Source organism: Bradysia coprophila, chromosome IV (genome assembly GCF_014529535.1).
Source record: "Bradysia coprophila strain Holo2 chromosome IV, BU_Bcop_v1, whole genome shotgun sequence".
NCBI classification, from domain to species: Eukaryota; Metazoa; Arthropoda; class Insecta; order Diptera; family Sciaridae; genus Bradysia; species Bradysia coprophila.
In genome coordinates this window covers 2,453,017-2,468,487 of record NC_050738.1, presented here as the reverse complement: position 1 = coordinate 2,468,487, position 15,471 = coordinate 2,453,017, and the positions used below count along the sequence as shown (strand labels likewise).

The following is a 15,471-nucleotide window of genomic DNA, read 5'->3' as shown; positions in this document are numbered from 1 at the left end:
ACTTTAAAATTCTCGTAAAAAATTATTTCTGTTTTGGTGAAGAGAATTTCGCTGGTTCTTCATGATTTTGTGATTATTTCTTTGGCACACAGACAGTGTGTGTATATAACCGAACCTGCCACCTACCTAGCAGAGAAAAAAAAAATTAGTTTTGTGCTTCTAAGTTCCTAGAAGATTGAAATGTCATAAGATATTTGAAGATAATAATCTGATGTACTGATCGCACGTCGTATATTTATTCGCTTGAAGCATCTCACAAAGCATTTGCCGGAGAGTTCAGTACACTTTTTAAATGATTTATCTCAGTCCGATCTCTAACTGTTTTGAATCAACATTCAACGAATAGAAAAAAAAACTATCAATAAACAACCATGTGAGCTGTTATTTAAATGATTTGAAATCACATCAGAATTTATGGGATTTAAGGATAATTTTCTCGCAATAAAACATTAAAGCAAAGTACATTATTTATGGTAATACACAGACCCCAACACAATATACAATACATCTCTATGCAACAAAATGGATTTTGATTTACTCGTTCCAATGGTCTCTTATTCGAGAATCTAAGCTCTAGTAATAATCATAATAAATGCAAAAAATTATTGCTTATTAAAAGTAACTATTGGAAAAACCGCTGCGCCGTTCATGAAGTGATATTTTACGCCCTCAACCTCAACTGATTCATGGTACTTTTAGCATTTAAAATATAAAAGTTTTAAGGTCGTTTGGTCGTTTGGTGAATGAAGATGGAGTGAAAATTAATAAAACGTGATGATGATCATACACCCACCTAGAAGACATTGTTTTTCAGGTAAGTATTTAAAGTGAATTAAATTGAAACCAAATTTTTTTCGTTTCTTGGCTTAGAGTTAAAAAAATATTTCTTTTTGTCACATTGAAAGTGTTGATTTTTCGATGGCTAATATTGACTTTGAATAATTACTTTCTCTAAAATAAAAGTTTGCGATGGTTTTAGAAATGGTGACAACAATGACATGCTCTGTGTGGTCTCATTAAACCATTGATTTTTGCTGTTGTTTACAAGACCAGGGCATACCGTAGAGTCAAAAAACTTTAAGCTAATTGAAAGTGTCAATAGCTCTTCATCGACTGTCTACTCGTCCCTTTTAAATATTCCAGTCGTAAAATACTCACAAATTAGTTTGATCGTGACGAAATAATGGATTGTCCTGTTGCCAACCAAGTCCTTGTGTTACCTTAGTGTTACAACGACGTTCAACAGGAATGAAAACACAAACAAATGCGCTTGTTCACAGCACTCTAGCTTCCAGGTACTAACATAGAAGATAGTAGATTCTGCATTTCTTTCGTACAGACAGGATGTACGTTTTCTTTGTTAGAGCTAAAAACACATTCGATTTTGAATGCATTCGTAGAATAGACCCCAAATTTCACATTCGAGTGATAATTCTTGGATAAGGTGGTTCAAAATCCTTTTAATGTGGCCAGGAACACACCTCTTAGCAATTATGAAAGGTCTTGGCGAGAAACGTAAATCGGAATAAGAAATCGGCTTGTTGAGCAAGCGCAAAATCAGAGAACGAAAAAGACCTGAAATGCAGGCCTATGGAAAATCGAGCTTAGTTGTTTTTGTTACATTTGTAAAGGGTGTCAGACGATGTACAATAATTTAACGAATGGAATACGTACCATGTAATCTTGTCGATAAGAACCACTCTGGCTACGAAACCCAAAAGTCAAGACTATTTCATGGACCGAAAAATTATTATGGAAAATAATAGATAGTTGCCATGAACTACAAGTTAGGCAGATAAAAATTTGTAAGAAAAAATTGGAGTTTTAGTTTCGTACCCATATTCGAGAAATTTGACTTAGCCGTGACTCTACGTTTTGTGTGGAATTGGTCTTAATCGAGTCTTTTGTCGAGTGTATAGAAAGGGCTTTCAAATGATACCACACACGCCATACTAGATAGTGTACGAGACTAGCTTTTCCACCATTTTCCCTATAGGAACAGCGGTTATACGACGATGTAATCATTAAGATTGATATCGCGAAATCTTCGAACAATTTGTATGGAGGACAAATTCAACGTATCTGGATTTTTGTCGAGTATGGTACCCATCGAATCCTTGCTTCATTACGAGTTCAACGAGGTATATCTCGCCTCTCTCGGAATTGTCGTTTTCGTGGTAGAGCTGTTTGAAAAATCGGTGGTTTTCAAGTGGAAATTTTTTCACACAGATTATTACATTTAAAGAAAAAGAAAACGAGAATTTTTGGTAAAATGTGACCATCGGGTACTTCCGTGACTCGCTCTCATGTGAATTTAGTTTTCTTGGTACAGCAAACTGTTCCATAATGTAGCCCAGGGTCCTAGGAGCATTTATCACACGTATCCAACCAACCACAAACTTGGCTGCTTCATAAAAGTCAACAAATTTCGCATTTTATGTAAGAAGTAAAGTCTGGAAAATTATCATTGGAAAGCTGAGGTACCAAGGAACTGTGTAAATTACATTTAAAAGGTGAAAAAAATGAAAAAGATCGACAAACCGGTAGAAATTTCTTTGGTAATAGGTGACATTTTAGAAATTGCCCTATCTCTTAATGCCAATAGTCCCTCCAGCATAAATTTTTATATTTTTAGGAAGTACTGAGCCTAGGCCTTCTAATGGAACCCAAAACCGTTAGGTTTGCTGACGCGCGCACCCGTTAGTAGTCAGAGAAAATTTTTCTTAATACAGTCACTGAAGCCAGTACAGCCAACAGCCCGACGTATTTGGTACCTTATGTGATCAGTCTAGTCCAGCACTACAATCATCTAAAATTTGAACGAAGTCGACCCTTTATTACCACAGATAATCAGGATGAAAAAATTTCCACTTGAAAACCACCGATTTTTCAAACAGCTCTACCACGAAAACGACAATTCCAAGAGAGCGAGATATACCTCGTTGAACTCGTAATGAAGCAAGGATTCGATGGGTACCATACTCGTCAAAAATCCGGATGGCATGGCTAGCCGATTGCTCGCAGATTTCGCGATATCCCTCTTAAGTTTGTTACTTCGTTTGTTAATGAATGGCATTTGGCATATTTGGAATAAGGGATAACTATCCGGAGTACAACACTTATGATTGTCGAAAACAGATGATTACCGGTTCACAAAAAGTCACTCTACAATGCGTATTCTCAGAGTAGATTGACAAAATTTTCCACAAATATTGACTGATTCATCTGATGATGAAAAATACATTTTATAACGAGTTCCGAGCACAAATAATATTTCTTTCGGTAACAAAAGCTTTAGTGTTGGTAGATTTCTCTCACTCAAAATACTATTAATTTGTTGTTTTCCTTGGCTGAAGAACAATTTCGGTTCAACATACAGCATGCAATATAGAATGACTTTAAATAAGCCAAATCTCAGCCTTTAATTTCATATTAACTGGCTCGTAATTAGCAAACAAAAAACTGAATCTTAATCTCTCACCTAAATCCGAAATCACTTGTCCTTAACCACTTAAATAATAATATTATGAAAATAAATAAGATCTCAACATCAAGAGTAGACCTCTCATGTTCCTTTATTGGTTGAAGCACAATAATATAACGCCACATCATTAATCAATCATCGAAGCATTTTATACGGACTTAAAATTCATTAAGTCCCATGATCGATGAACATAAAATAACTTAATTGAAATTGAATCTACGGTGGAATTGTTTTTCGTAATGTTTAAGACTGGAGAGTCAATGAACAATTTTATTTGAAGCAATAAAAAAGCACGGCAGAGTGTAGGAGTACGAACGGCCTCAGATTTTTGTTTTTTGCAGAGCTTATTATTTCGTTGAAGTTAAATATTAACTCTGTCGTGCATATAATAAACAGAATGAATTATCTGTACATCTAAGTGCTGCTTACTTTAAAAATTGATTACTGTGATGGGTTCCGGCAACTGAAAGATATGTGTCACCTAATCAAAAGTTGTTTTCTGGTCTTCATGTTTTTTCATCAACAGTTTTCCATCAAAATTGTCAAATTGTTAAGATATACAGAATCAAATCATCGACACAGATGACAAATGTTATTGAGAACTACGACAATAATAAGCTTCGAACTAGTTCCAACAGGCCTGAATACATTTTAGTTACTCGTAAGGTTATGGCTTGAAACCAATGATATATTATTACACTACGCGAGAACATTACAGTTAGAGGCAGTGACATTTCATCATGAATTTAATTCAGCTGATCCATACAAACAATCAAAACTGTTTATACGTCCTTATACAGTTTTACCACTGCCACACGCGTGTAACAGCTTCAACCGCATAAACAAGTATAAATTGTATATGTGTGGATCAGCTGAAAAACAGCTGAAGCAAATTCATGCTGAAACTTCACTGTCTCTGACTGTATCTGTTCTACAACTTTTCTTAATTGAGTGTAAGGTAAAGGATCTTTGTCAAACGTGGAAATGAGGCGATTGGTGTCACACGAAATATCCAATTGAAGATAAAATGTTTTTATTGAAATGTATACAGTGCCAGACAATTCAAATATTCAAAATATCAACCTATCAGGTTGACAATCCCAATGAAAGTTTTGGTTCTAAACTTACTTTGAGGAATTCTTTTGAAAAACAGAATGTTGAGATCGGACGCATTTTCCATTGGACTTTTTTATATGTGCCTAAATTGGTACTGGTCCCTAGAACCTAAAACCACTTTCAAGAAAATTTCTCGAAGCTTGTGTGGCTGGTAGGAGGTGATCGAAAACTGAAAACATGGACTTTTCTTACAGAAATTTCTCCAGGTACGCGAGCCGCACAGGGTCGTGTGGGGTGTCGTTAGAAAGGTAATTGCATGGTCTTTCGGGGCAAATAGGGTCTTTTTGGGTTTAAAATTCATCCACACTGAGATATGTGCAGTTAAAGTTTTCAACCGAAAAAAGACTGAAAACTTACACTTTTCTTACAGAAATTTCTCGGGGTACACGAAACGTACGTGGTCGTGTGGGGTGTCATATGAAAGGTAATTGCATGTGTTTCAGAAGAAGTAGAGCTTACGGAAGTTTGGCAGCATCTTCGATGCAATATAAGCACTTAAACATTTCAACTTCACATCATTCATCGTAGATGCTACCAAACTTCCGTAAGCTAAATCTCTCCTGAAAGTACATGTAATTACCTTTACTTTACTAGTGAGGTAATGTGGCTTTTCCCTCACTAGTGAGTCTTTCCTTCGCTCGTAAAGTAAAACGCCATACTTTACACGTGAAATAATTTGATATCTCGTATCACGATGAGTAAAAGTACCTCGGGCTGAAGCCCTCGGGATACGAGATATCAAATAACTTCACTGGTATAGTAATGTACTATTCATATGACACCCCACACGACCATTACCGTTTCGTGTAACTCGAGAAATATCTGTAAGAAAAGTGTAACTTTTCAGTTTTTTTTCGGTTGAAAACGTCAACTGCACATATCTCAGTCTGGATGAATTTTAAACCCACCAAAGTCCAATGGAAAATGCGTCCGATTTCAAGATTCTGTTTTTCAAAAGAATCCCTCTTCATGACTTGAAATCTGTACCTTCATTTTGACATCCATTTCTACTCTGTAATAGAACTGAAATATACACTAGGACTACCCTTCTCTGGTACTGGTTTCGAACCATTGCCTTATGAGCTACTGATATGAACGAAGACTCTTATGTTTTAAACAAATGTTAAATCGAATGAAGTACAAGATTCTGTATCAGATGCTTGGCATTGCATTAAGTAAAATTTAAAATAACAATAAGAACGGTTGCAGTTTGTATAGTTTGCAAGACTATACAACAATTAATAATTATGTAAATCCTCTTTCTCAAATTTAGTGACTTCACACCATATAAATTTCAGAAGCTTAATGCCATGCTCTTAAACGCCTTTGATAATTTAAATAAACCAGTAAATCAACCAAAATTTAAAGAATCGACAGAATGAAAAAAAAATAAAGGAAAAATACACAAACTCAAGCAAAGTCCAACCCATGGAATGGAAACACTGTGTAGCAATTGATTGGCATTAAAATAGGATTCTCAACCGCTAAACGTACATATCGTAATGATGGCCAATTTTTTTATTGCCATGTATTCACCGTACCAATATTCAATTGCAAATTCAGATGAAATTCATTAATAGTATGTAGGATGGCGGTAACTGCTATTATACATTGCCACAACACTTTCGGAACTGTGATTTTTTTACAGCATTTGAAAGCGAAGGCGTCAAAAAATTATGCGTGGTACGCAAGAGTATATCAACAGCACATACCATTGCTTGTTATGTGAACAATAACTTTATAAAACTGTTTAAGAGAGGTTCTTGCCATTTATATAAGTATTTAACTAACTGCTCGGTGGACTATGTGTATGCAATATTAAATGAGTTTCGTTTTCTTCCAGTGTGATATGTGAGAAGAGACACAAGTCCATACAGCAATTATTATTGTTTTAACATTACAAAAACGCAGGTACTTAGCTAAAATTGACGGTTAGTTACATGGAAGCAATTGTTTATGACTCTGCCTACGATGGGTATTATGCTGTCGTATTGTTAGAATGGCAGTATGAATTTTCAACTAATGAACTGAGAGGGGTGACGAGGTGGATAGAGTCGGCGTGCAGATTAATAGTGCTGGTGATGACTATTAAATCCTTGTATTTGGTCAATGTTTTGAATCATTTGACCCCCTGAGTGGTGCTCCCACTCCGTGAAGTATGTACAAAATCACCGGCACAGCACGAATCAAACAGGCGAAAAATCCAACCGAATTCTTGTCTTTTCTTGCATTTACAGAACATATAATTTAGCCGAACAGAAATTGGTTTTTGTGTCTCTCGTTTTTTGTCGCATCAGATGAAATGTTTCCAATGAATAGCATTTAGCTTATAGATAAGTATAAGACTCACCATTCTTTAACTCCGCTTTTTTGTGTTATATTTGTATGATATTGGATCGAGAAGAATTATCTTCAGCTGGGACCATATAACATTCTATAAATTACATTAATCTTTTAAGCATACATTTGTATGAAATATTGTTCTTGAATTTGCAAGAATATGAAAGAAACAAACAAACGAAAAACAAAAACTCCAACAAGAACCCAACGACAAGAAATAAATACTTGGCGTTTCATAGATGTCTTCTCTCTGGAGTAAAATTGTTAAATTGCATGGGCGTTTTATCTCGGTGCTATTGTCTATTTGCAATTTTTAAGTGTACATCAAACGCTTTCGTAACTATGTAGAGGAAAAAAAAGGTAAAATGGACAACGATACGAATTGTGCAAAGAATTGAACAAACTGTTTTATTAATTCAATAACAGTGCACAATGGAGATAAACGATTCAGCCTAATCAGATGAAAAATTGCTTTTATTGGTGTGCTTTAGGTATACGAACAGCTCAACATATATACGTATGTCGGCAAATGGTAAGAATTCTCGAGAATGCTGCAGTGATTTCCTATATCAGAGATGCTCATATTTTTACGCTACTTGTTTGCTTGTTGATTTTTTTTGCACAATTTAGGATTTCATGCGAGCACACGACACTGCGCGGTTTAGTATCAGTAGACCTAGAACATGTACCAGTAGATAAATTTACAAATAAGAAATAAAGCGCAGCGGCGAACGCATTGAAACATTTTGAAACGTCGTTAGACCAAGGGCAAGATAACGAGAGGGAGAGGTTTGATTCAAAATAATTGCGGCTTGTCAACTTTCGGCACCCTGGACTTTACTCAAATAGTCGTGAAATGCCTCCAAATAAATTTATTTGGAGGCATTCCTCGACTATTTAAGTAAAGTCCAGGGCGCCGAAAGTTGACAAGCCGCAATTAATTTCAATGTGTTAAAATCGATGTTATTCGGAATATCATGGTTTCCAGTACTAAGAATTTAAAAATGTACGTCTGCAAGATTGTTCCAATTTCATTGGAACGTCGCGCTTAAAATTACGTTAATGAAGAATCAATCAAATCCGGCCCCCTACATAACAGAAAACTCCATTCTAAATTTGAGATAATCATTCTGAAACGATAAGCCTTGGACTATTCCAGTATGGCCAAACTAGTTGGAAAAATTCTTTCAAATTGATGAACAAGCTCGTTCCTTGGTCTGAGTTTTATGGATATGAAAACCTCAACCTGAAGTCCACCTTCGGTTTATATTTAGATTAAAAATTAACTTTAAATTGAACCTCTAACGATATCACATTAAGTGTTAACTATCTACCTAGTCCTACCCTTAGCGAAAGCAAGGTTTTTTTTTCCTTTAAGTACGGTATGATTCTCCTTATTTTCTCCACTCAAAGGGCCATGAAAAAATGACGTTTTGTTGAAGCTTTGTTCGATGACAGATCGGAGGAGAAAATGTCTTTTTTCCGTGCTTGTGTTGACAGGCGAGAAAATAGGCATTTTCTCCACCGAACTGTCCAATTGATGCTTTTGTTTTGTGAAGAAAAACGGTTATCACAACCGACATATGAAAACGTTGTGTTCACCTCTTCAAGAAAATAAGAAATTCCAACTCGAGCGACTCTCGTCCCTCACTCCAATCCGCCTAAAAAACTTCGCTCTTTTTTGAATTTCGAATTTTCTTCCAGAAGTGAACAAATAGCTATTTCAATTCGAGCTTTACTCTTGTTGGAATTTCCTATTTTCTCCCACAAAGTAGACAAATAATAACTATAGTTCTGCTCGACAAATTTCTTTCGTATGAGTAATGCTAGAACACCCAAAATCTACGCGCAATTCATTAACAACCATCATACTGTAACGATATACTCGTTTCAGATTCATAAATAAACAAATTTTTCAGACTCGGTATTAGCAGTGAACATCAATCTGATTGACAAAGTCAATTATCATCACTCGACTTCACAGCCAATCCGTATATAAGACAAAGTCTTTAAAATTTGTGTTCAAAGGTTTTTTTTTAAATTATTTCCAATAATAAATCATTTTTTCCAAATGGGGTTCCATAAAAACAAACAGCTCCATAGCGCAAAAGTGTATACAATCCATACGATAAATTCGCTTAGCATCTATTTGCTAAACGTTTATTGGCATCATCCATTATCCGAAACATCATCAATAAAAACTTTTCGAATAATTTTATATTATTTTGCGAATACGAATTATTTTATGGATTAAAAAGAGTCTATGGTTTAAGTACGTACACCCATCGCATTGAAGTTCTAATGGTTTTTGTAATCGATTCTGTGAGTGTGGCCTTCAATTTATTTATGAAAGAAAAAAAAACGTCTAAGAGGTTCTATGGGAAGTATTAGACAGATTAGTGATCGATGAAAAAAAGCGCGTATATGGAATTGCAAGTGACGATTGTTTTCATAGGCAGAGTCACACTATGAATAATAAAGGCGGTATGATAAAAATATGTGCTGAAATCTATTAATCAAATCGATATTATTGACATTGAATATAGGATGTAATTTTTCTACTTTAGTTTTACCTATTGTTAGCATCAATTGATGTTATAGTCGATTCAGCATAATTCAAATAAATGGCAAGCGCATCACCATCATGGTACAGTAATCGTGAATCTGTTCATTTTCTTTGTTTAATTTTTTTTTTGAAATTAGAAGATCTTTTACTTCATTCCTTTTAACATACTTTTTCCTACACAGAGAGAAATCCTGGATTAGATTTAAATCTTTTTCGGATTACATATAGGACCAAATTTATTTTTGGATTGAAATCTAATTTTTCGAAAGATTACTTGCATTTAATCTTTCGAAAATAATCTTTCGATGGATTAGATCGAAATCTTGCAAGAGATTCAAATTTTTTTTATTTTGAAATTAAAATTTTTTTTTCAACTTATATTTGAATATCGAATCAGATTTACTTGTTTTATTTATTCTGAAATTGGGAATTTTATTTGTTTAGTTGAAATTAAATGTTTTTTTTTACTTACTTTGATCAGGATTTGACTCTTTCACCTCGGTACCTCCGTATCTCCAGTCCTGTACTTTACCACTGAGCTATTGGGTTCTTAATCTTAGCAAGATTTAATTTCGAACCGTTGTTACGGAGATTTTAATCTTTCAAAGATTAAAAAATAATCTTCTGAACGAAACCTTTGTACCGACTGAGGTAACCATCATAGTAAACGAGTTCAAATCCTAATCGAAGGCAACATTTTTTTTCTTCATTTTTTTAATTATTATATTTCATAAATCTGGATAAGCAACGATAAGGAAGTTGAGCCTGACAAAAGTATTGAAAAGTAGGAAAATATTATAATAAAACGATATTTTGCGCCCCATATTTAATTGTACAATTGATTAAGAAGTATAAGAGACCAATTTGCATGGAAGAATTTATTTAATTTTGCAACGATTTTCAACTCAAATTAATATTCCTAAAGAAAAGCAAAAAAAGGTCTCAAACATTTCTGTGCTGTGGTTTTTAGTTTTACTTTGAATCGCTAACATATGACAAAAAATTACACATCTACCACCTACTAGATTCTAATCATAAACTCTAGGTACCATAACAACGTTCTTTGAAAAAAAAAATCCGTGGCAAAATTGTCTATAGTTAACTTCACTTCTCACTGCTACTATCAATTTTAGCCATTTTAATCCGAAACGTAATCTATCGAAAGATTTAATTTTTGTAATCTTTGAAAAAAGATTGAAATGAAATCTTTAGAAAAATTTAAAATGTTCGTAATCTTTCCAAAGATTAAACATTTAATCTGACTTTTTTCTCTGTGTACACATGTCAACTCCAATAGCTAGAGCCAGGGCCCATTTTGTATAATTTTTTAGAAACTTTTACTAGAAAATAGGCCCTGGCCCTCTATTTACACGCTCAATAAAAAATAAACGATTTGAGACATACCAGTTTCACCAAGCCAGAAAAAAGAAGAAGTAATTATCAATAGGAAATGGGCATTTTAAAGGGATTTTTTCGGGTTTTTGTGTTTTCCGTTTTTTAGAAATTGGAAACGGTCAACAAAAATAAAAAACTTTTGACATCGGTGAACAAACATCTATATCAACTTTTCCAGTTTTTTTTCTTCAATCTTAAGAAACGCCTGAGTTGGGATCGTTTCTGAAGGTTTTTTTCGTCTTTATATGGATGTTTAGATTTCACACCGATTAGAAAAAGCTGGACGACGTTCGGTAGGTTTTTCAAATGTTTAGTGCGATTTTCATACATTCCGAACGAACGATATCAAAAAGAACGAACAATGAGAATACATGGATGGTTTGAAACCTATGCCAAATTGCTGCATTACCAAATACGAAAGAAATTTGGAGCTAGCTAAAGCCCTTCTAGCGCTAGAAAATAAAGGTCGTAAAACAGATATTTTTCGTATTTGGTAATGTAACAATTTGGCATAGGTATGACCTTTTGAATGGTTCATATGCCTGTGTGCTCTCGGTCTATCACGCAAGACATTTGCTTGTAGAGTTGTTCTCTTACAATAGCCATTTTTGGACTAAATTTTCTCTTGCCAACGGATTTTGGCTCAAGAGAATATTAGGCACAAACCAGCCTCGTTTCTTTAAGTAAATTCCACATCCACACACTACCGAAAGAAAATGATTCAAAATGCTCGTCCAAAGTACTTCATTTACAATCTCCTTGTGCCAAAATGACCTAAATCCCTTCGCTTCCATATAATCGAAGTATTTTATATATATTTGCCAATCTCAGCAATTTTGTTATTAGCTTTCAATGAAACAACCTTCGTAGGTACACCATCGATTCAGCAATAAAGGCAATAAAACAAGAAAATGAATCTATTCAAACACGGAAAGTATGTTGATCCTTAGACATAATAATTTGTTGCTCACAAGCGTGAATAAGCGGTTCGTCTTCAGCAAATAATACCCGCGTCCATATCATACAACAATAATGATAGAACAATTGAATTCTGTTCACGCAATATTCACGGTGATGTACATTTGGTTTTTATCAAAACAAAAAAAAAAACTAAAAAACGAAATGAAAGAGACGAAAAAGAACTCCCGATGTTATACTTCTATTCGATGTAATACTCTCTAGGATGATGTTGTGGAAAATTATAAATTCTTTAAAACACTGCGCAACGGGTACGCAATTGCAATTGTAAATAATAGCTGAACACTAATGTCTTACGGATGGATATCTGATTGTATAAAGATGGTGTTTGTGGATTAGATGGACGGGTAATTATTTTAACGATGGACAGTTTGAATGAATGAATAATGGTCGAAGTTTTGTTTTCAATTAAATTATATTCGTTGGTTCAGTTCACTTTCGTTGTTGTTGTAATTCTTTCTTCTTCGAAAGGAGATTATTATAAGAATTTGGTACGGAGAATAGGATTGAGATTTTTGCCCTGCATCATTGCGGGTAAAAAATATTTTTTATTATTGAGTAGCAGTCAGAATTTATGTATTTTTGAAACGATTTTTCTCGGATCAGCTTTACGACCTATTAATTGTAAGAGTTTCACGTCCGATTCCCATAAAATATTTATAATTTAACCAACAGACTGAAGATTCTTGCTTAAGATATGCGGTAGAAGTGAGAGTTGAACCTGGTTGAAAGGGTTTATTAGGTGTGGAGAACAGGAGAACATCTAATACACTTCAGAAAGTACCGACAGATCGGCAATTATTTAAATGTTAAACGCAAAAGAAGTCAGTGGTTGAATGAAGATTCCGTAGTTATTATTGGCAGCGGTGGTAATTTTAGCCATTTTCTTTTATCTGTTGTCACACTTAGAACCTACTCAACGAAACTCAGGTCACCTTAAGAAAGAAAAAAACCGAGAGACAAAATTTCATGGAAAATCCATTAGTCAAACCATAGATAATCGTTCAAAATTTTACGAAAGAAAATCCTTAAATTAATAGAAAATCCTCAAAAGAATCCCTAAAATCATAAAAAACCCTTAACCGGCTCAAGATAATTTTCCAATAAAAAGAACAAAATCCTTGAAAATTGAAAAAAAAAAATCTTTGAAAATCCATCCAAAATCAGCATAAAAGTCCTCTAAAAATACTTGGAAAACGATAGGAAAATCCTTCAAATCCTCGAAAGCCTTTATAGAATTGTCCTTCTCAAAATTCTTTGTCAACGAAATTTACAAATCTGCCACTCGAAAAAAACTTATTTGATGATATCACCCAAGACATGAACAATTTACCTACTGGTTCATGTGTTTACTTACTTTCCCACCAGTCTTTTTTACTTCGCAAACGTATATCGACGAAGTTTTGTTCGACGATTCGGTAGAAACCCGACACATGGAACTATTCGGAAACGAATCGGGGTGACTCGGCTCTTATCTTCATTCTGTTATCTGTTGCCACAGAAACAAGTTCGTTTTCGATTAATTGTTAAATTCTAATTCATTTTTGTTGGAAGAAATTGTGTTTTGTGTTTTGAAAATGGCAGAACCAACTCAACCTGAAGTCATCGCATTCAAGCCGAAGGACAAGCGAGGTAACTATAATTGAAAATGTGAAGTTGTGGGAATCCGGCTAGTTTGGGGTTAGCATTATTTCATTATTGCGCTATTTCGGTCCTAACGGGACTTCATTGTTTAGCGAAAAACCAAAATTTTTGAACATTTAGAACGAAATATTTTGATGTTGGTGCAGTGACCGCTTACCGGAGTTAGTTTATAATTTGTTGCTAGACCTAAACCTTGCTGTTTTACTGAATAAGGAATCAATTTTTCTCTTCATAAACTCGATCACTCACACATCCACTTATAGAAACAATAGAAAAGGGCTTCTGGATGGAGTCCCTTTTCCAATGATTATTCTTGTTGAATTAACTTAGAATGTCGATGATTTCGGTTGAACAATTCATTTAGATCCTAAATCTGTGCATTTTCACCACTTTTCAGTCACACAAACCGAACGGGCTGGCTTGACTTTCCCGGTTGGCAGAATAAACCGGAAATTGCGAGAAGGAAAGTATGCGAAATTAATCGGAAGAGGAAGTGCGGTATACTCAGCCGCGGTACTAGAGTACCTCGTTGCTGAGGTATTGGAAATGGCTGGCAATGAGGCCAGTGACAATAAACGCAAGCGCATCAATCCCCGCCATATAACGTTGGCCGTGAAAAACGATGCTGAGCTCAGCGAGCTGCTGAAGGACGTAACATTCTCGGAAGGTGGAGTCCTGCCATTCATCCACGAAGTGCTGAAACATAGAATCAGCCCACTCAGATTGTCCAAGAAGTCGTTGGAAATGTCGTCACAGAAGTCGACGAAGAAGTCGTCACAGAAATCGTCACATAAGACATCGCAGGAGTCTCGGTCGTCTCCGGAATCGTACAAGGAAAGTGTCGAACTTTGAGAAGTTCAATTTTGTATTTTCGTTATTCTAAAGCTGTAGATTCGTCTGTTAAATGAACTAAATTTTCGTTGTAAATAAACGGGTGAAATCAGGGGCCTGAGTTTTCCATTCACAATCCTTTGGTCTCATTCTGAGGCAAATAAAATCAAATTGGCAGTTGGAGTCTTGGATTCGTCAGAGGTAAAGTAAAAAAACTGGAGGCTTCAATTATGAATATACAAAAGGTCAAACAAGCATAGAGACCAAAAAGTTGAATGTCCCTGAACGTTTCACTTTCTATCTATCTCTTTCTCTCCCTCTCTCCTCTCTCTCTCTCTATCCTCTCTCTCTATCTCTCTCTCTATCTGCTAGCAGATAAGTACAAAATCAGTGTTTGTCGTTGTGTGGAGCCTTCAGTCGAAGAGAACACCCCAAAAGGTCAACAAACACCCAAGTTCAACATAAGAAATGCTTCTTAATGCACGTTGATAGTCCAAGTAAACTAAGTCATCAATAGTTCACATTAGCGCTTTTCCCTAATCTGACAGACTTGTTAAATGTTCACCTTAGCAGTGAAGACATTTTTCGTCTCCTATCACAGTATTTTTGTAGTTCAAAATCAACGGAACACGTAGATTTAAGTTTAAAATTACAGTCGACTCTACTGTGGCTACAATCGTTGAGTTAAGATCCGGCAATTTCAATTCAATTCACACATGACACTCCTGATGGAACGTATGGAATTATTTGGATTGAAATTGTTGGATCTTATTATTCCTTCCGTGCATATGTAATCTAATCTCCTCACGAAAGAGGAAACACGAACGAACTAATTTAATTGAAGACAAAAATTACAAAATTTGCTTACAGGTTTGTTCCACTAAAACAGCCTCTACGAAGCAATTTTAAGTAATTTTCAGACTTCATATAGTACTTCCACTGTTGATTCAGATGAATGCTTCGTTCATCATTGACTCTGACTCACCGATATTACAAATATTAGAATGTTGAAGAGTGATAAAGTAGTAGATTATGTTCGAGAATTGGTGGAATTCAGAAAGGAATCGGACAATCTTGATAATGTTGCAAATTTGTTGATTGAAAAGTGTTCGACTCG

The 15,471-nt window shown here is 34.9% G+C and overlaps 1 protein-coding gene across 1 annotated transcript; it reads left to right on the top strand.

The window, feature by feature from the left end:
- Positions 1–13,273: 13,273 nt before the first annotated feature.
- LOC119066467 (histone H2A-beta, sperm-like) lies at positions 13,274–14,463 on the top strand. The gene is made up of 2 exons (XM_037168973.1): positions 13,274–13,511; positions 13,921–14,463. The coding sequence occupies exons 1-2, from the start codon at positions 13,457–13,459 to the stop codon at positions 14,373–14,375; spliced, it is 510 nt and encodes a 169-aa protein (XP_037024868.1). The 5' UTR covers positions 13,274–13,456; the 3' UTR covers positions 14,376–14,463.
- Positions 14,464–15,471: the final 1,008 nt, after the last annotated feature.

Excerpts from the sequence above, each read along its gene's own strand:
- LOC119066467 (XM_037168973.1), top strand. The coding sequence starts at position 13,457 with ATGGCAGAACCAACTCAACCTGAAGTCATCGCATTCAAGCCGAAGGAC. Across the intron at positions 13,512-13,920 it reads CAAGCCGAAGGACAAGCGAG|TCACACAAACCGAACGGGCT; the intron begins GTAACTATAATT and ends ACCACTTTTCAG.